Consider the following 19,863-nt stretch of genomic DNA (forward strand, 5'->3'; position numbering starts at 1 on the left):
ACATGCCTCTGTTCATTTCTTTAAGCATTGTTTTGCAGTTTTTAGTGTTCAAGTCTCTTACCTCTTGGTTAGGTTAATTCCTAAGTGATTTTTTTTTAGTGTTACTATAAATAGAATTATTTTCTTAACATCCTTTTCCAATTGTTGATTATTAGTGTGTAGAGACACAAGTGAATTTTATATGTTTTTTTCTTTTTGTCCTGCAACTTTGCTAAATAAGTTTATTAATCCTTTCATTTTATTAAAAAGTTGGGAGTTTGAAATGGGAATGCAGCCAAATTTTATTTGACTTGGGGGTCATGTTAACCAGTTTGTGGATTCGCCATCTAGCAGAGGAAGACACAGTGACCCTTCATGTAACTGAGATGAGCAGGTATGTGTTTGGCTAAGGATGCCAATACTTAGAATTAGGTTATGGGTGAAGTGCGGGAGAGAGATGAAGTGACGTGGAATCTGCGGCTAGAACTACTCATGTAGCATCCTGTCTAATGAAGAGAGGGCAGTTCAGCTAAGACACAGATGGCAGACTTTTGATTAGTTTCCATGAGGCAACCTATAAAATTATCTATTGTTTTAAAACTATTGAATTACTTTTTTTGCACTTTTAGATCTTACTTGCAAAATATTAAATTTGTACCTAAGCATTGGGTGTATTGCTCACCAGATAACATTACATTAATGCTATTGACCAGTTTTGTTTAAGTAATGATTTGAGGGACAGCTATGACTGCCTTTTCCCATATTACCTTGCTTACTTGGAGTCTGAAAGTAGGTGACAGATAGGGTAGACTTCAGGAGGCACAGAAATGCTAAATGACCAGCAGTGGTTCTTTGTGGAGTCTCCTCCGCTTTTCTTTGTTAGGTATGAAAGGAAACAAGATATGTCAGCATTTTCTAACTGTGGGTAGAGGCTCAGAAGCACACTAGAATACCTAAATGTATGCAGTTGTATTGTTCCCAAGTGCAGTGTTTATGTAACTTTTGAAAAGATTGTCTCTGCATGATATATTTTAGAATCTTTTCTGAAACTGAAGAACCAACTCCTTTAATTATTAGTTTTACAAATCCCTACCTCATACATGTAATTTTATTTTAAAAAAGGTTACACACACACGTACATATAGTCATCGCTGACCAACCTAGACAGCATATTAAAAAGCAGAGACATTACTTTGCCAACAAAGCTAGACAGCATATTAAAAAGCAGAGAATTGACTTTGTCAACAAAGGTCCCTCTAGTCAAACCTATGGTTTTTCCAGTAGTCATGTATGGATGTAAGAGTTGGACTATAAAGAAAGCTGAACACTGAAGAATTGATGCTTTTGAACTGTGGTGTTGGAGAAGACTCTTGAGAGTCCTTTGGACTGCAAGGAGATCCAACCAGTCCATCCTAAAGGAAATCAGTCCTGAGTGTTCATTGGAAGGACTAATGTTGAAGCTGAAACTCCAAAGAGTTGACTCATTGGAAAAGACTCATGCTGGGAAAGATTGAGGGCAGGAGGAAAAGGGGATGACAGAGGATGAGATGGTTGGGTGGCATCACCGACTCAATGGACATGAGTTTGGGTAAACTCTAGGAGTTGGTGATGGACAGGGAGGCCTGGTGTGCTGCAGTCCATGGGGTCACAAAGAGTCGGCCATGATTAAGCGACTGAATTGAACTGAACTGGCCTCTGCAGGGGAGTGGTTCCAGGACCATGAGTGAGCATACTGTATCTACCATTTTGTGTCTGGCTTTGTTTCTCCAACAAAACTAGCTTCCATGTCATTGCAAACTTAATATTTTAGACGTTGCATATTATTTCCTTGGATGGATTATTAGAGGGCTTCACTGGTGGCTCAGATGATAAAGAATCTGCCTATAATGCAAGAGACCCAGGTTCGATCCCTGGGTTGGGAAGATTATTAGAAGGGTTATTAGGACTTAGTTAATCATCACCTGTCCTCCCACCTGCCGTGGGCTATTTGGTTTGTTTTCAGCAATTTGAAACAATAGTTTGTTAACTGGCAAACCATTCTAATCTCCTAGCTCATGGGCCCCTTCATGACCTATGCTTCCTAGAGTTCAGTCGCGGTCTCATTGGAGAAACATAGAATTAGCTTTTCAAGTCTCCTTCAGGAAAATTAAGCATATTGTCTGGCACAATGGCTTAGAACATAATGAGGAGAGCAGCCTGGCCCCTGTTCAAGTCCACTTGTCTGCAGTAATTATGAGTTAATAGGATTTTTGTTAGAGTCAGTAAGAAAAATAAAAAGGAAAGTTAAAATCCAGTTGTCATCATCCACAAGATGATGGCAACTGTCTCTATAAAGTATGGATGTTGTTTATATAGGTTCAGAGCTACAGCATCCGTGGATGTTATTCATCTGGGTCCTAGGCAAAGCCCTGAAAGTCACCCCACACCCATTTTCCTCATCTGCATACTCCATTGATTAACAAGTCCTGTGATTTTTACCTCCTACAAAATTCTGTCCTGTTTCTCTTTCAAAGCTCTGTTCAGATGGGCCTTGTTGACTCTCTCTAATTAACTAGGATGCTGGTTATTCCCTATCCCCCGCATCGTGCCCAAAACTTGTGCCTCATTACTCTCAACGTGACCTTTAGCACTTAAAATTTTTTTTCGTGACTTTGCCTTCAACCAGTCTCTGAGCTGCTTGTGCTCACCCTCAGCAGACTCCGTGGCATATTTATCTTAGTACCTGGTACCTACGAGAACACTAGGGACATAGAACATATTAACAGAAATTGGTTCTAGGAATGGGTGAATAGCTCCACAGATGTTTTCACTCAAGCAGGTGGCTAACCCATTCTGTTGGATCTTGCCCTGTCAAGGTCCTGAGCATTTTGCATTCCTGTTTATTAATAAAACTCAAAGCCAAATATCTCAAAAGCAAGCATATTGAACTATCTTCTAAATTTTACAATGAAATCTATTGGGGAAATCACCTCTGTTAGAAGCTCACCTGCACCACAGGTAGAATTTTCTTAGGAACCTTTTGATCTGAATTTGAAAATCTATATTCCAAGGTTTTCTGTCTAAAAGATCAGAGATCTAATCAAGGGGAATCTTTTTCTTCAAATGTTCTACCGTAAATGATCTAATGCAACATCCTCACAGATACTAGAGGGTGGGGGGGAAGGGTGATATCAGTCCCTCTTTATTACTGGATGCCCAGAAGCATAGCATTTTAATTAGATATTCTTTGCAGTTTTCTCTCTTCTGTATAACCCTGTTTTTTATTCTTCTCTCTATAAATGTTTAATCTCCCATTTTCACCTCGCTGAGATGTTTGTCACAATATTCTACAGTGACACATCCCTGGGACGTGTCTTTCATGAAAACGATGGCTTGTGCTCTGAATGTTGAACATCTCCATCCATTCAGGGCACCCCAGTTGTATGCTTAGCAGTGTATCTTAATAGATATCCAAACTGGCGGTTTTCCTTTTGTTAAATTTTTTTCATTTTTCTGAGCCTACGCAGTTAAGGAAAAGAAAACAAAACTGAAAAGCACTAACACCATGTTAATATCAGTGTTAAGATAATAAAGTCTGTCGACAGGAGGGTCCATCGTGAAAGGTCAGTCTCCCCCAGATTCCCAAGATACAGCCTCTTTTATGAGATAGGCTGCTTTGTGATTTGAAGTTACCACCTCTCTGAAAACATAGAGATATAGAGGGTTAGAGAAACACGAAGATAAGTTTCTCTCAATGTTCTAGATACTAGAGATACTAGTATCTCTATTCCTTGATTTTAAATTGGACAGTATTTGCTTTTTTCTTTAGAGGATGAGAAATTGGAACTCATATAGCTTCTCTCATTTCTCCCCCATTTTGATTTACTAACGCATGCACACACATCTTGTGGGTACACACACATGGCATTGCTAACATTTAGAACAGTGACTTGTCTTCTGTACTGTAATAACTATTCTATACTTTGTAAGTATGTCACATTTATATTGTTTTAGACATATTATTCTCTACAGAACTGTTTAGTTGTGTGAGCAGTTGTAGTGGGGGGTATATAATCCTATTTTATTAAATTCCTGTGGCTTAAAGAATGACTTTATTAATGAGAGATTCTCGTAACTGACTTTAGCCTTTGCACTTACGCCTCTGGGTATTTATTAAACTTTTATTGCTGGTTGCCTTTGCTATGTTTAACACAAAGTTTTTTCCCACCCAGTTTCAATGGGCGCTTGGGTAGATGTATTTGCTTGCTCTGCCCTCTTGTATCAGAGCAGTCAGAAATGTTAAACGTAAGTTAGGAATCTTAAATCTGTAGCTTTGGGCTTATTCATATTTTTGGTATTTGGCCTAAAAGTTGTTAAATAAAGCTATTTTAGACAATTGCATCTTGCCTGTCCTACCAGGATTGGAGCCGTCAACTATTTTTTCCTTCTATATCAAGATTTCGCAAAATAGACTATAGCATTAATGGTCCTTAACCACTGAATGAAGACTTTCTGCTCAGAGGCTGCTCTCAGACTTGAAAGAAATTTCAGGAAGAAGTCTGTGTGCATTTGCAGCAGCAGTAACTCTTATAGTCTTAGCAAGACGGTTTTAAAAGACTGTCTTCTTTGGGGTAAACCACCTTCTCTTTGGCTCATTTAGAGGTGGTTGCTGCCACTGTTTCCTTATGGGCCACGTGTTGTTTGTGCTCCCTGTGGCCTTCTGTTTGGAAAGGCCCTTGGCGTGTAGAAATAATACGGGTTTGTCACATAATTGTCACCGACTTAGCGTGGGAAGCGATCCCGCTTTTCAGAGTGGCTGCTGTGGGTTTTCCTGGCCATTCTCTTAGGGAACACTTAAAGGGCAAAGAACTTTAAGGCCTTTGTCTCAAATGCTTGTCCAGTCCATAATAGTCTAACCGTGGTGAACGGGTAATGTTCTTAAGTAAGCTCTGTGGATGAATGAAACTATTGTGAGCTCTACCTGTTGTAGATTTTATCATGAGCTTATAAATGTCTCTAACATTGGTTTTCACTTGAAAAGCAAACCCAAGTATAGGTAATGGAAGCTTTTCCCCCCCTTTTTCTTAACAGCTGTTTAAGCTCTATTCTTCTTAAAATTGCAGCATTTAGATAAATATCCCATTTGTAACAGTGCTCAGTTGTGCTGATACCTTTATAGCCCAGAAGTTTTTTCTTTTCCTGAGTAGTTGGTACTGGAAGCAGAGTGAATTTTTCAGCCTTTGCTTTAAATGCACCAGCTTCTGAAACGAATGGTTTTCTTTTTCTTGCAAATGTTTTATGTACTCGTACTTTTCTCCCAGGGTGATGCTGACTGATTATTCGATTCTGTAGTCACAGGGATTGTCTTACAGTGTGCAGTTTGCAGATGTGTATTTGCACACACGTTATAGAGAGTGTTCTTGAGTGTAAGAAATTCAGCAAGCCCATTTAGAAACTTCATGGTGAGTTTTAAAAAGACTGTTAACTTTTGCAGTGTCTGCCCTAGCGTGTTTTCTTTTCAATAGAAATGAATTTTGTTGAGAAAGCCAATCTTTCTCTTTGATTGGTGAATGCCTAAGGCCATAATATAAAAACTTCTCTCTTAATAGGAGGTGATTTTAAAATTTCTAATACTGTTTTACTCAAATTAGATCATGCTGTTTAGTTGATTATCTCTAAAAGAAGGTATTAAGAAGGTCTCGATTTTAAATTATCAATCACTTACTCTTTGTCTCAACATGACAAAGAAAATAACTTCTTACAATTCGAGATTCATCAGAGCACTCAAAAGCTTTTTATGTCAGAAGGTACATTTTTTACATAGTGATTTAAAATCTATAAGTAACTTAGAGTAGAAATAGAACTTACTCAAATGACATTGCTAGCATGAGACTACCTAAAACATGATCTGTTGGTCATTTATTAACAGACACAGCTCCTCACCCTCTTTGCCTGGTGTGTGTCAGGTACTGTTCTCACACTGACTTTTAAAAATAGTTTCCTTTGAATTATTTTGCTTTTAAAGTTAATTGCCAAATTTTGTATTCATCACTCCAGAAGAAATTAATTACCTTAGGTGACAATTTCTAAACTGTTGGCCGCATTCGATTTAATATTCAGGTCAGAAGCCCTCTGGCCAGAGTGTGATATGTTAAAGGTTCATAAACTAAAAGCAATGGTTATAACTTTTATAGCAGAAATACAGTTTAAGAGAATTTTTTATATAAATGCATAATGTTGCCGTTCTGGGATGTCTAAATGTCTGACATTTCTAAATAACTTTGGTTGATGACTATTCTTTGTTGATGACTGATCTAATTTTTAAGAGTAAAATAGTATTAGAAATTTTAAAATCACCTCCTATTAAGAATAGTTTTGGTTCAGTGTGGTTAAGTGGATCGTTTATAATGTTACATATTTTTCTCTATGTGTATATAGTCTGTCTTGCTTTATATGTATGAAACTCACTTATGAGAGGTAACTTTATTTCTAGTTTTGTGATGTGGAGAACTGTAACCATTTTAAGATTAAGGTTTTTAATACAAAAACTGAGACCTGAATTAAACATACTAAGTCTTGTTGTAACTTGCCTTTTAATCTTCTGCATGCACTATATTTTCATGTTAGCACTTTGGTCTTGAAAGAAAATTCACACTACATCTGTAGAGATTGATTTAGGCACTGTTTCTTATTTTTCATTTTTTATATTATTAGTTTTTTTTTATTCCTCTGTTTTCACACTGACATCAGAGATTATTCATTAGGTAGAAACAGGCAAAAAGGTCTTTCTGAATTCAAGAGCAGGGATAACATTGTAATAACAAAGTCACTAGTCCTCAATTTTTTTTTTTCTCTCACTTTTGGCCCTTCCCTTACCTGTTCTGTTAAATCTGTTTCCTGTTCAGAGAGGGGTAAACTCTTCAAACAGGTACCTCTAGGAACTGGAATACGTGGACTAGACCTTACATCTGGACAGCAGCTGACAGCCCTTTTAAGAGCAACTTCACCGAATGCGCCATCATTCATTCTGTCGAGTTCTGGAGCCTCAGGGGCTTTGGTCGAGTCTGATACAGAAGTAAGAAGCCGTCCGAGGAGGTTAAATGAGTTGGTCGCTGTCGTGACTTAGATAGTAGGTTGTCTGCTTGTATGTACCACTCAATTTCCCAGAAACGAGGTGTGACAGACGCTGGTTTGGTGCAGGTAGAACCAGAGCCATTGTGATGGAGGGGACAGGAGTGGGCAGGCTGGAGATCCATTTTGGAGGAAGAGTCGATCATACTCGATTGTGGAACTGATGTAGAAGGTTAGGGAGAGTCAAGAGTTACAGCAGCTGTCGCACAACTCTCACACAATCCCCTCTTCTCCCCAAGGAGCAGTCAGTCTTGAAGGAGAGGACCTAAGTGGATATGATCAGATTTGCATTTGCTTTCTGTTTGGGGTTTTGTCCTTTAAATCGGGGATATAGTTGCTTTATAATACTGTGCTGGCTTCTGTTGCACGGTGAAGTGAATCAGCTCTGTGTCCACATATATGCCCTCCCTCATGAACCTCCCTCCCGCCCCCCACCCCATCACAACCCGCTAGGTTACCACAGAGCTCCGATTTACAGCTTTAAAGGATAAATACATGCTCACTTGAGAATGACTGGGGGGATAGGTTGGACTGGAAGATGGTTGGTGTGTTGAGCTGCTATTGCAGATGTCTGCTTGACCTAGGGCAATGAGACTGATGTAGAAGAACAGAGAGGTTGAAAGGATATGTAAGATAGTTACTGGTTGAGGGAAGAGCAGAGCTCTCTGACGCCTTGGTTTCTGACAGGTAGAGCCTGTTAGGTGGCGATGCCACTCTTCTGAGAAGTCTGGCTTGGGGGATAGAAGGAAGAGAATGAATTGCCGTTTAGAACCGTTATGTTTAAGAGTCTATGAGCAGGGCTTCGCCCCTGGTCCAGTGGTTAAGAATCTGCCTTGCAACACAGGGGACACCAGTTTGATCCGTGGTTTGGGAAGACAACACATGCCACAGTGTGGCTAAGCCCACAAGCCACAAGTATTCAGACCTGCGCTTTGCAGTCCATGCCTTGCAACAACAGAAGCCACTGCAACGAGAAGCTTACACGCTGCAACTAGAGCCCACACAACAACAAAGACCCCGAAATGCATAATGTTTATTAAAAATAACTAAATTTTATTTAGTTATTAAAAATAAATATTGTTAAAACAATATTATTTATTAAAATAAACAATATTGTTTACTAAACAATATTGTTTATTTATTAAAAATAAATACCTAAATTTATAAAGTAAATTATTTATAATAAATAAATAATTTTTAAATTTAAAAAATATGTATTTTAACGAGTCTATGAACAAGTTGCTTACTTGGAATCAGAGTTGATAGGAGAATCAGAGCTAGGGATCTGAATCTAATTAGAACCATGGCTTTGAGTGAGATTCCATAAGGGAAAGAATTTAGATCAAGTAGTGGCAGAATATGGTGTGGAGAGAAGCCAGTCCAGCAGTTTTCACGTGGTAGACATCTAAAAGGTTGGGATAAGCTGGATGTAGTTTAGTGCTCGTCCTCCCGTTTACCACACTGAATGTAAGCGGCAAATGATCAGGTAGAGAAAGTACGTGTCGAGGATTATTTCCTGAACCAAGGCCAGTAAAATGCTACTCAAGTATTTAGAACTACCTTTGTTACAAAGAATATCAATAATAACATTTTCAGTTCATGGAATTTTGCCTAAATTCTACATCAAATTGAGATATAATTTTTATTAAAAGTTTTCCGTGAAAAAAAATTCTATGAAATCTATAATACCTAGAGTCATTTGAAACTTCCAAGTGCTCCATTGAGATCTTCTTCACTCAGTGTCTCATACAGTTTCTCAAATTTAACATTTTGAAAGTCAGCTTCAACCTTATCCTCAAACCTGCTTTTTCCCTCTGGTCTTTCCCTTTAAGTCACAAAGCTCAGACCTTCTTTAATTTTTGTTTTTTTCCAAAATTTTTTTTTTTTATTGAGCTATAGTTTTTACAATATTGTATGTTTCAGGCATACAACAATGATTCACAGTTTTTAAAGGTTCTACTCCCTTTATCAGTTCAGTCAATTCGGTCGCTCAGTCGTATCTAACTCTGCGACCCCATGAACTGCAGCATGCCAGGCCTCCCTGTCCATCACCAACTCCCGGAGTGTACCCAAAGTCATGTCCATTGAGTCAGTGATGCCATCCAACCATCTCATCGTCTGTTGTCCCGCTCTCCTCCCACCCTCAGTCTTTCCCAGCATCAGGGTCTTTTCAAATGAGTCAGTTCTTTGCATCAGGTGGCCAAAATGTTGGAGTTTCAGTATCAGTCCTTCCAGTGAACATTCAGGACTGATTTCCTTTAGGATGGACTGCTTGCCGTCCAAGGGACTCTCTAGAGTCTTCTCCAACACCACAGTTCAAAAGCATCAATTCTTTGGCACTCAGCTTTCTTTATAGTCCAACTCCCACATCTGTACATGACTACTGGAAAAACCATAGCCTTGACCAGATGGACCTTTGTTGGCAAAGTACTGTCAGTATTCCATTTATGCTGCTGCTACTGCTGCTAAGTCACTTTAGTCGTGTCCCCTACGTACAAACAAGTTCTGTTCTGAGAACACGGTCATAAGTCCAGTATGTTCAGGAGTCCAGCAGAGTTAGCCTAGGTATCCTGCTAACACAGTCAGCTTTGTACCACTGCTTTTATGCTCGCTTCCAGACATCCTGTGCTTGGAATAAAGATACTGTACTTACTGTACTCTGTACACAGGAGCACATATAAGTACACAAAAGCACAGCCAGTTGTGGAGGATGCACACTCAGGACAGTGCATACCAGACATGTGAACTTACGTGATTGGACATGGAAGCATACGTTCACAACTTTGAAAGTTCACAACTTGAAGGTTCGTATGTAGGGAGCTTACTATATAGATCATTCTGCTTGCTCCCTTACTCAGAACCCGCACATGATTTTCTTTCGTGCTTAAGGTAAAATTCAAAATCTTTCTCTTGCTTTCTAAAGTCTGGCACATGCTGATCCCAGTCATAACTGCCAGCTTTGCCCTTCCTTGGTGTTATTTCCTGTCCCAAAGGCTCCTATCCCAGCCCCTCACTTATCTAGTTCTGTTGATTCTAAAAAATTTCAGCTTTAAACTCCATTTTCCAAGGAAGTATTTGCTGAAGAGTCTCCCTCTTTAGAGGTGGTGCTCCTTCTTGGCAGGGTCAGGGAAGGCCGCTCTTTGGGGTGACTAGCCTCAGGGGTGATCTGAAATGACAGCAGGAGTGATTGCTCCCAGATCTACAGGAGGAGCTGTGCACGCATCCCTGGGGCTGGGATGACGGCACAAAAAATCAAGCTGCCTTCAAGCCAGATGAGACTCAGCTTACTAAAACACTTGGACAACAGAGTCTCTACGCAAAGGCAAATCATTGAAAGATTTTTCATCCACCGAGGCCTGCTTTGCAAGAGGCAGATCTCCACTCTGAGTCATCGACTCTCATTTAGATTCCTAGACAGGTTTCAAAAGTGTTTGTAATGCCATTGACCCAGCTCAGCAGCAGCTTCATTAGGGCTCAGTGACTCATGTACAGGGTGCCCCATACCTGGTTTCCTCTTGGGCAAGAAGCATCGTAGAATACAGAAAGCGTTGATTTCAACACCAATGAAACTTGGGCCCAAATCTCAGTCCTCTTATGCATCGGCTGTCGACCTTGGGTACCATAATTCTTTGCTCTGAGCCAGTTTCTAACCTGGTGGTGGGGATTAAATAATATGCTGGACTTCCCTGGTGGTCCAGTGGTTAAGAATCCTCCTCGGCAATGTGGGATGGGGGTGGTGGGCTGGGGATGGGACGGGGGAGGTAGGGGGATGAGTTCCCTCTCCATTCCTGGAAGATTCCACATGGCGTGGAGCAGCTAAGTGCATGCGCCATACCTACTGAAGTCCAAGCTACCTAGAGGCTGTGCATCGCGATGAAGAGGAACCCTCGCATACTGCTACTAGAGAAAGAAGCCTGTGTACAGCAGTGAAGACCCCAAAAATTAAATTAATAATTTTGCAAAAACCTCTCCCATTAAAAATTATGAAATAACCTTTGAATGATGTGGTGATGATAAGACACCGAACCCAAAGCAAATGCCCACCACTGATGTTGGTCATTGTCTGTTTGCAGTGTTTATCCTCTGCGTAAAGTGACGCAAGGGACTTATGTCAGATTTTAAGACCCCCCGACCACCACCTTCACATCAGCTTAGCAACTGTGTAGTATTATACAGGCAGACTCTGGAAAAGAAAGCAAGTAATGAAAACATTGGCCAGAACCCCTTGATGGCTTCTCTCTCAAAAGTAGGAAGAGAAAAGGGATTCTGTGTCTGAGGCAAAGATAAATGTTAGAAAGAATATTTCTTCCTTGAGGTTTTACTTGATCTTTTTTTTTTTTTCTCTCTGAAGACATAGTCTCAAAGAATGTGGAGAAACTTCAAAAGCAGAATAGAAGCACGCACGTTGACACACGGAAACCTTTACAACTTTTCTGTTCATGCAGTGATTTTTTTTTTAAGCCCTGCATAACAAAATATGAAGAGTGGAATTGAGAGACTGCCTTCCAGATTGAAATGCTTAAGTAAAAATCTTGGGTCAGAGTGACTCCACACAAATAAATGTTAGTTTGACACGCGAGTCAGCATGTTCTGACTTCCTTTCTGTTGTTGATGGTTTACATTTTAATTCCTGTCACAGGCTTTGGATTAAAAATGTGTTGCCTTCATCATCATGCTCGTATGTTGAGACTCAAACAGAGCAAATCCAGTGGATTTATGTAGCTTTTCCCTGGCCTGGATGGAACAGCAGTACATTTTTTATTGACATAAAGACTTTGTCAAAAACACCAAGTACAAAGATGGTTGTTTGCTTTTGTTTATTTTCTGCTTCTCCTTTTTCTAGGATTATGACAGTTTTTTTGAATCCAAGGAGAGCAACACAGTCTTTTCATTCTTAGGCCTGAAATCACAGTTGGCGTCAAAGGTAGGTTAATCTTTTCTTGTTTTAAAATGTAACTTTCTTGAGTTGTTCTTAGGGATTGAGGTAAAAGGAGTGTATAGCTAGTCTTCCAGATTTTCAGCTTTTGCTTTCTCAGGGGCACAGTTAGGACTGCCCAGGGTAAAGCCACATAAAGATGCCATTTTTTTTTTTTCTTTCTTTCTGTCTCATTTTTAACTGTTGCTGTATATTAGAATTTATCTTTATTTAAAATTCAATTTATTCATAATTTGGACTTCCTTCTTCCAAGAAAAATTTAAGGTAGCAAAAACTCATAGGTGCTTCTTACTTTAAAGTGCAAGCTCACATTACTTTACCTTTTTTTGAAAAAGAATCAAAGCCATGCTTTTAAGGTTTTCTCCTATTTAAGTCATTTACATTGGAAGGGACATGATTTGCAATAACAAATGGTCAACCTTGAAAAAAGGGTAATTCCCAAATTAGTCCAAGTGTTTTTGAAGCCACGTTATTGTGTCAAATATCTTTTAGAAAATGTAAAAGCCTCACCCTTTTCTAGCATTTAGAACTATAGATGGTATATATTATGGTAACTTTGTAAAGCACATGAATTCATTTTCAAAATAAATACCATTTCTTTGTTAAATAAGGTAATATTTTTAGTGTTATTTCCCCTTCAGAAAATACTTTTTTTTTTCTGATTATGAAAATAGCCTAGACTCATTCTAAAAAATTGGGAAAAGGCAAAATGTATAAAATAGAAAATGGGAAGTCACCAGAGAAGACCACATGAACATTTTTGACGTATTTCCTTGCAGTCTTTGTGTACATGGCAGTGGAGCTCTTGACTGTATTTCAAATTGAGACCGAATTCTAAAGCATCTATTTTTAACACTGAGTTGAAATGAAACAGCATTACTGGGAAACTTTGATGTCTATAAGTAATAGGTCTTTTGAGGCCACCCGGGATCTGTACCATTTCTGGAACACCTGTGGGAGGAAGGCAGAGACTATCAATAATATAAATTACATCCCAGCACCTGTAGTTCCTCTCCAATGTGAAACTGTGCTTTGTTATATATCAGTAAGTCCACAGATGGTGGTGGGTGGTTTCTGTGCACATGTTTTAAACAGAGGCAAAACCCACACATAAAATATTTAAAGGCTCTTAAAGCTATTTTTATAAAGACGGAACATTGGAATCCTTGGGAAAATGAAAGTATTTTTATAATGTGTTTCATACAAAGATATTAAACAATCCAGATTTATCTTCAAAGAACTGGAAAAAACTGGGATAAGAGCAGTCTAATGGATGCATGAATCCAGTGGACAGTGTCTGTGCAAACATCTTTGAAAAATACTGTGTGCTTGCCATCTTTGTTCTCATTTTCCCCAAAGATGTAGATTCCTGTGAGATTCTGTGGGCTGGCTTTTTTTACTGTTTGAAAATCTTTATATTCTCTTAGAAAGTTTTTAGGAAACCTATGATCTGTAAAATATGCATTCTCCCATAACTTGTGGTCGTGGGATTAAAGTTGGTCTTATGTTTTAAATGTTCTAATGGATTTATAATTTACATACCGTGCATTTCACTTGTTTTTACAATTCAGCGATTTTTGGTATATTTACAGGGCTGTGTAACTATCACCACAGGCATAGAGCTCATTTATTTATTTTGGCCACTCCGCATGTGGGATCTCTGTTCCTAACCAGGGATCAAACCCATGCCCCCTGCATTAGGAGCATGGCGTCTTACCCCTTGGACCACTAGGGAAGTCCCAAGGTTGGTTTTGATGCCACTGAGGTTTGCTTGATTTCAGGAGACCATCCCCTCAGCAGTGAGGGCTCTGGGCATCCCCACCCATTCCGACCCCCATTTTCAGACTCCTGAGTGAATCAGACGTGAGCAGGAGCCTGTGGAGCCCAGGCGGAGGGCTGTGGTGCAGTGTACGTGCTGCGCCCATGAACCAGCCAAGGCCTTAAGCGTTAATAGCAACTCATACTTCAGCTCCGTAGGAGAGAAGTGTAGGTATCTCTAAGAGCAAATCAGCATCTCCCCCATTTCTGGTTGTTTCTGTGTGCTCAGTGCGATCCCAAGGACTGTAGCCCTCCAGGCTCCTGCCCTTGGGATTTTTCTGGCAAGAGTACTGGAGTGGGTTGCCATTTTCTCCTCCAGGGGATCTTCCCGACCCAGGATCATACCCGTGTCTCCTGCATTGGCAGGCGGATTCTTTACTACTGAGCCCCCTGGGAATCCCTATTTATTTTGTACCTTGGTAGTAATTCATTATACAGTCTACACTCTTCAGGCCTAGATGGAGCTTTCATGGGTGTAATACACTATACAATGGAGCCTCCTTTCCTGTCTTCTTTCCTACCCTTTCTGCAGCACAAGCGCATGAAAGACAGGTAGGCCAGCTCACCAGGGGGAGAAGGCAGTGGCACCCCCTCCAGCGCTCCTGCCTGGGAAATCCCACGGACGGAGGAGCCTGGTGGGCTGCAGCCCATAGGGTCTCGAGGACTCGGACACGACTGAGCAACTTCACTTTCACTTTTCACTTTCATGCACTGGAGAAGGAAATGGCAACCCACTCCAGTGTTCTTTCCTGGAGAATCCCAGGGACGGAGGAGCCTGGTGCGCTACCGTCTATGGGGTTGCATAGAGTCGGACACGGCACCCCACTCCAGTATGCTTGTCTGGAAAATCCCATGGACTGAGGAGCTACCTATAGTCCATGGGGTCGCCAAGAGTCGGACACGACTGAGCGACTTCACTTTCACTTTTCACTTTCATGCACTGGAGAAGGAAATGTCAACCCACTCCAGTATTCTTGCCTGGAGAATCCTGCGGACAGAGGAGCCTAGTGGGCTATCATCTAAGGGATCGCACAGAGTCGGACACGACTGAAACAACTTAGCAGCAGCAGCAGCAGCAGCAGCCCGCCAGGGGACGTAAAGACTCCATTAGCATCTGATTGCTCCGAGGAACAGTGAGGGGAGAGAAGCTCAATAGGGAAAGAACATTCAGCACCCAGGTGTAGACACTGGCCAGTGTTAAGAGTGGACGGGACACAGGACGGTAGAAAGTGACAGAGTGGTGGCCTGCAAGGCTACCATCCCATATAGAGTGTGTGTGTATATGTGTGTGAGTGTGTATAATGGGATGATATATAGTCATGCTTCAGAATAAAATTTAATTACATTAAAGAAAAAGACGTCCATGCAGGACAGACATCCGGAGCCAGTGTCCCTGCATAATAATGAATACGTTGAACACCACATTTGCTTCCAACTTTTTGCATTCTTAGTAGTGCCCAGAAACATCCTTGTAGCTACTGACACTCTGCTCATATACGTTTTTAAAGAACTCGAGTGAGTTGCTGATACTTAAAATACTGATTTCCCACGCTTCTCTCTTCCTTGAATTGTCCAAACCCTGGCTGGGAGTGGGGGAGAGGGGGCACACCTTCCTTGGATATCTGGAGGTCCCTGTGGTACCTGCTTATGAGAAAAGACCTTTTCACGAATAATCTTCAAAGGAAATCAGCAACCTCATTCTCATAATAGACTCAAAACAGAGCCTGAAATGGAAGTTTCTGCTTTTGGATCTCCCCCATTCAGGGCTGATATTGAAAACGTGTAGCCACCAGTAAACCCTAGGCACTGAACCAACAGGGGGCTCCTCTCAGAGCTCCCACCCCCCACCCACCCCAGTGGTCAGCCATCCAGCTGTTGGGTCATGGTGGCTCTTGGGGGATTGGGGTATCAGCTGGTCACCAGTAGGTGTGGTGGTATCCCCCCCGGGTTACCCTCTGCGGGGCCCCTGAGTGAGCTAACTGTCCCCCCCCCCACTCACCCAGGTGCAAGAGGCATTTCATCAGTGCTGGAAACAGGTGGCCTCCTTTCCCCTTTTCTATTTGGCAGGTCAGGTGGGTGTGACTTAAATCTGGGCTCTGATCCTGAGACCTAGGATTCGCTCTTACCCATCACACGAGGGTAATTATTATGGTTTCCAACCTCTCTGTTCCCTGGCGTTTCAGATGTCACTGCCAGGGTCCAGTGGGTAAGACTTTCAGGGCAGGGAGTGGGGGTTCAACTCCTGGTCGGGGAACTAAGACCCCACGTGCCGCATGGTGCAGCCAATAAATAAATGAATAAATAACACAGATCACTGGCCAGGGTGAATTTCTTGTCCATGTAATGCAATAACTAGCCTTTTTTTTTTTTTAATGAATAGGCAGAACCTTAGCGAAGACAAGTGGAAGAGATGGAGATGCATTCCAGAGTCCCCTTTGGTACTCGGCGCACGCCTGCTTACCTAATGCATCACTGTGACAGAAGCACATGCGTTATCAGTGACTTTGCTTGCCATGGAAAAGGTGTTTGGGAAAGACTTGGGTCTAATGGGATTGCATGATTGCTTTAAACCAAATCAGGACTGTGGTGGGTTTTTTTCCTTATTTTCAGAATTACCTGCAGTTGCCTCACTTTACCCAGAGGAACTGTCACCCGTTCCAGGTGTGCTTCCTGAATGACTGAGTGATAAGCGGGTGGCACCATCAGAGAGAAAATACTGGATCTGCCCTGGTTTGTAGTTGATGCCAGGACTGCTCAAACCTGCTTCTCTTCTCACTACCTAGGTGATATCCTTGAAATTAGTCTGCCAGGCTTTTAGAATATTTTGATCAGAAAGAAAAATAGCAATGTTGGTTGACAAAGGGCTGAAGGTCTTTGCTGCAGAATCACAAATATTCCAGTGCTTTGTCATAACTGTAGAAAAAGTTAGGTGCTCTAGCCTCCTTTTGGTGATGGAAATTCTGACCCCTATAAATCCTCCAAGCTCCTCCTGATGTGTCCAGAAATCATAGTTGATTACAGTATATGATCAGAACCGAGTTATAGGGATGAAAAGAATTGCTATTTTGAAAAATACATGCTTCTTTATCTCTTGCAAGGGGCAAGTCTCACTTAATGCATAAGATTGCATAAAAGGTATATTTCAAGAGGTGCACTAATTAGATAGTAAATTTATAGAGGATATTATCTGACTCATATCTGAAAGCATTTCAGCTCTAGCAACTTAGTATGCATAAGTGCACATATATTTTTGAATGCAGCTCCCCTAACTAGTAGCTGCTTATATATTTTGTGAAAGGATTATATTTTTTGAGAAAGGAAGATCTTGGTTAGATGTATTTTGGGAACCCTTGATGAGGCATATTAAAAAAAATAATATTGCTATACATTTTAATTTTTTTTTCCTGTGTTACTTTTCACTGGTCCTCTCATTCTGGCAACTCATATTTCTGGCCAGTGCACAGTCCCAGATTTTCAGAATAATGTAGGTACATGTTCTTACTCCATGTATGAGCACCATTGATTTTTCAGAACAGAGTACGTACAAGAAAGAGGCTGTCAGGGAGTCACTCTGGATAGTACATGGCATGTGAAGTCCCTGCTCCCTTTGAAGTGGATGCAGATAAATACTGAACTTGTCTACTTCATTAAGGCAGAGGCTCCCTTTACTGCATCCTTGTCCCTGCTCACACTTAAGAGTTTTTAGTTGCCGAACCTGGGAATAGTCTTGCGCAGGATAAACTCTTAAAGGACTGTGTAAGACATTCTGCTGTTCTCAGCATCCTGATGGTGGGCCTGCCCTTGGATTCTGAGCAGGAAGTTTGTAAGAAAGGAAGAGAACAAGAGAACTGAGTTCCTGTCACCTATGTTTTCTCTCCCTCCAACTTGCTAAATGTGGACTCTTCTAAAGAACTTGTTGAATGCTAAAGCTGATATCCCCAGCCTGAGGTTTGCAGTCCAAGACTATAACCAGAAGGAAAGCATTCCACTGATTCCTACTTGACTGGAACAGACACATAATCCACAGTTTTCTCTCCAAGGAAAGCTGCTGTGAAATCATGAGTATGACTGCTTAGTTGGCATTAAATACAATCCAGGTCACATTTCCACTTGATAAATCCCAGGGACTATCCAGGAAATTGTTTTTGAACTGGTATTATGTTAAAGTCTGATAAGACTTAGTATTTCTTTCTAAGATACGGCAGTTTAAAACATTAATGTTACTGTGATCTAACTTACATTTTGTCTGCTCTTGCCAGTGAGTACCAAGAAGCAGCTTGGTAAGATTGAGTCTTTGGGAGTTAAATTCTGGGGTCATAGGATCAATACAATACTTGGCAGACCAAGAAAGCTACTCAGACTTGTTTGTCTCAACACCTTTGAATTACTCTGATTGTAGTAGATTCTCCTAAGCAGACTAGATGAATAGGAGAGCTAAATTATTATCACAGTTACACACCATCTACCCTCACCTGTACTATTTTTTTTTTTTATCAGCAAAGAAATAGGAGAGACCAGCTTGAGCTGGTATTGTGCTTGTTACGAGTGAGCGCAGAAGCACATTGGTATGGTATTTCCCGTGGTATCCAGGCTCTGTGGAGTCCAGAGGGTATTGCTGTCTGGGCTTAGCTGAGCCACACTGTGTTCAGATAATATCATGCTCTTACTTGTGGTATTTTACCAGCTAAATTCCAAACACGTAATGATTTTCTTCATCCCTTCTTTAACTAGCTGCCTTTAGATCTGGATAATCACCTAGGAAAGAAGTGGATGGGAATCGTAGACATAAATATATCAGGAGCATTTCAAGACAGAATTTTTCTTTCCTATAGCAGGCTTGTTGGAGCAAAGGAAATGTGCTGCTAAAAAATCAGATTACGCCTTTTCAAAATTAGACAAAATACAGAGTGCCATCTCACTAGGTATATGCAGACCAGAAGAAAATTTATTTGGGGAAGTACTTGTTTTTCCGGATTCTGGTGTTCTATTAAAATCAAAGAGGAGAAAAGGAAGATTTTTTTTTCTCTCAGGCTCTAATATATTTTAGATTTGTTTCTGTTTTATAGATTTATCCAACACTCCCACGTAGATGTTTTTATATTACATGAATTTAATAATGAACTAAACTTATTTGTCCTCTGTTGTTGAAGGGTACCAAAGCCTCTTGCTGTTTTTTTTTTTAATTTGATTCTGTTATATAGGGTTTTGCTTTTTCTACAGATGCTTTTCATTTAATATCTTTTCTAAAGTGTCAAGACCCACTTTGATCTGCAAAATTATTGTTTTTAGATTTCAATTTGTATGCATTTGTCTCTAAAGGCATTGGCGAAATGTCAGATTTTATATTCAGCATTAAAGAGGAATAAATTCCAGAAAACCCACAGTCTGAAAATGGAGTGTTTGTTCCCTACTGTGTCTTATACCTTTTCTAATTTTATTTTTGTGTTTGTTTGAATCTGAAAAGCTATAGATTAGTTGGAAAAATGCATATGGCTCATTGACCACTCAAAGAGACAGTTAGGTGTGTGTGTGTGTGTATGTGTGTGTATTGGAGGTGACTGCAGAATCATCTCAGTGTGTATGTGTATATGTGTGTAATTGGAGGTGCTTGCAGAATCATTGTGTGTGTGTGTGTGTGTGTGTGTATGTGTATGTATTGGAGGTGACTGCAGAATCATCTGTGTGTGTGTGTGTGTGTGTGTGTGTGTGTGTATTGGAGGTGACTGCAGAATCGTGTGTGACTGTGTGTGTGTGTGTATTGGAGGTGACTGCAGAATCATCTCAGTGTGTATGTGTATACGTGTGTAATTGGAGGTGATTGCAGAATCATTGTGTGTGTGTGTGTGTATGTGTATGTATTGGAGGTGACTGCAGAATCATGTGTGTGTGTGTGTGTGTGTGTGTGTATTGGAGGTGACTGCAGAATCATCTGTTTGTGTGTGTGTGTGTGTGTGTGTATTGGAGGTGACTGCAGAATCATGTGTGAGTGTGTGTGTGAGTGTGTGTGTGTGTATTGGAGG

The 19,863-nt window shown here is 40.6% G+C and overlaps 1 protein-coding gene across 1 annotated transcript in view; it reads left to right on the forward strand.

Moving 5' to 3' along the window:
• SH3BGRL2 (SH3 domain binding glutamate rich protein like 2) overlaps nucleotides 1–19,235 on the forward strand; it is a 77,844-nt gene extending 58,609 nt beyond the window's left edge. The window contains exons 3-4 of the mRNA XM_018052901.1: nucleotides 11,933–12,013; nucleotides 16,224–19,235. Of these exons, the coding sequence (XP_017908390.1) occupies nucleotides 11,933–12,013; nucleotides 16,224–16,235 (93 nt within the window). The 3' untranslated portion in view covers nucleotides 16,236–19,235. The remainder of the gene's footprint in view (nucleotides 1–11,932; nucleotides 12,014–16,223) is intronic.

This window comes from Capra hircus, chromosome 9, assembly GCF_001704415.2.
Source record: "Capra hircus breed San Clemente chromosome 9, ASM170441v1, whole genome shotgun sequence".
In the NCBI taxonomy this organism is placed as follows: domain Eukaryota; kingdom Metazoa; phylum Chordata; class Mammalia; order Artiodactyla; family Bovidae; genus Capra; species Capra hircus.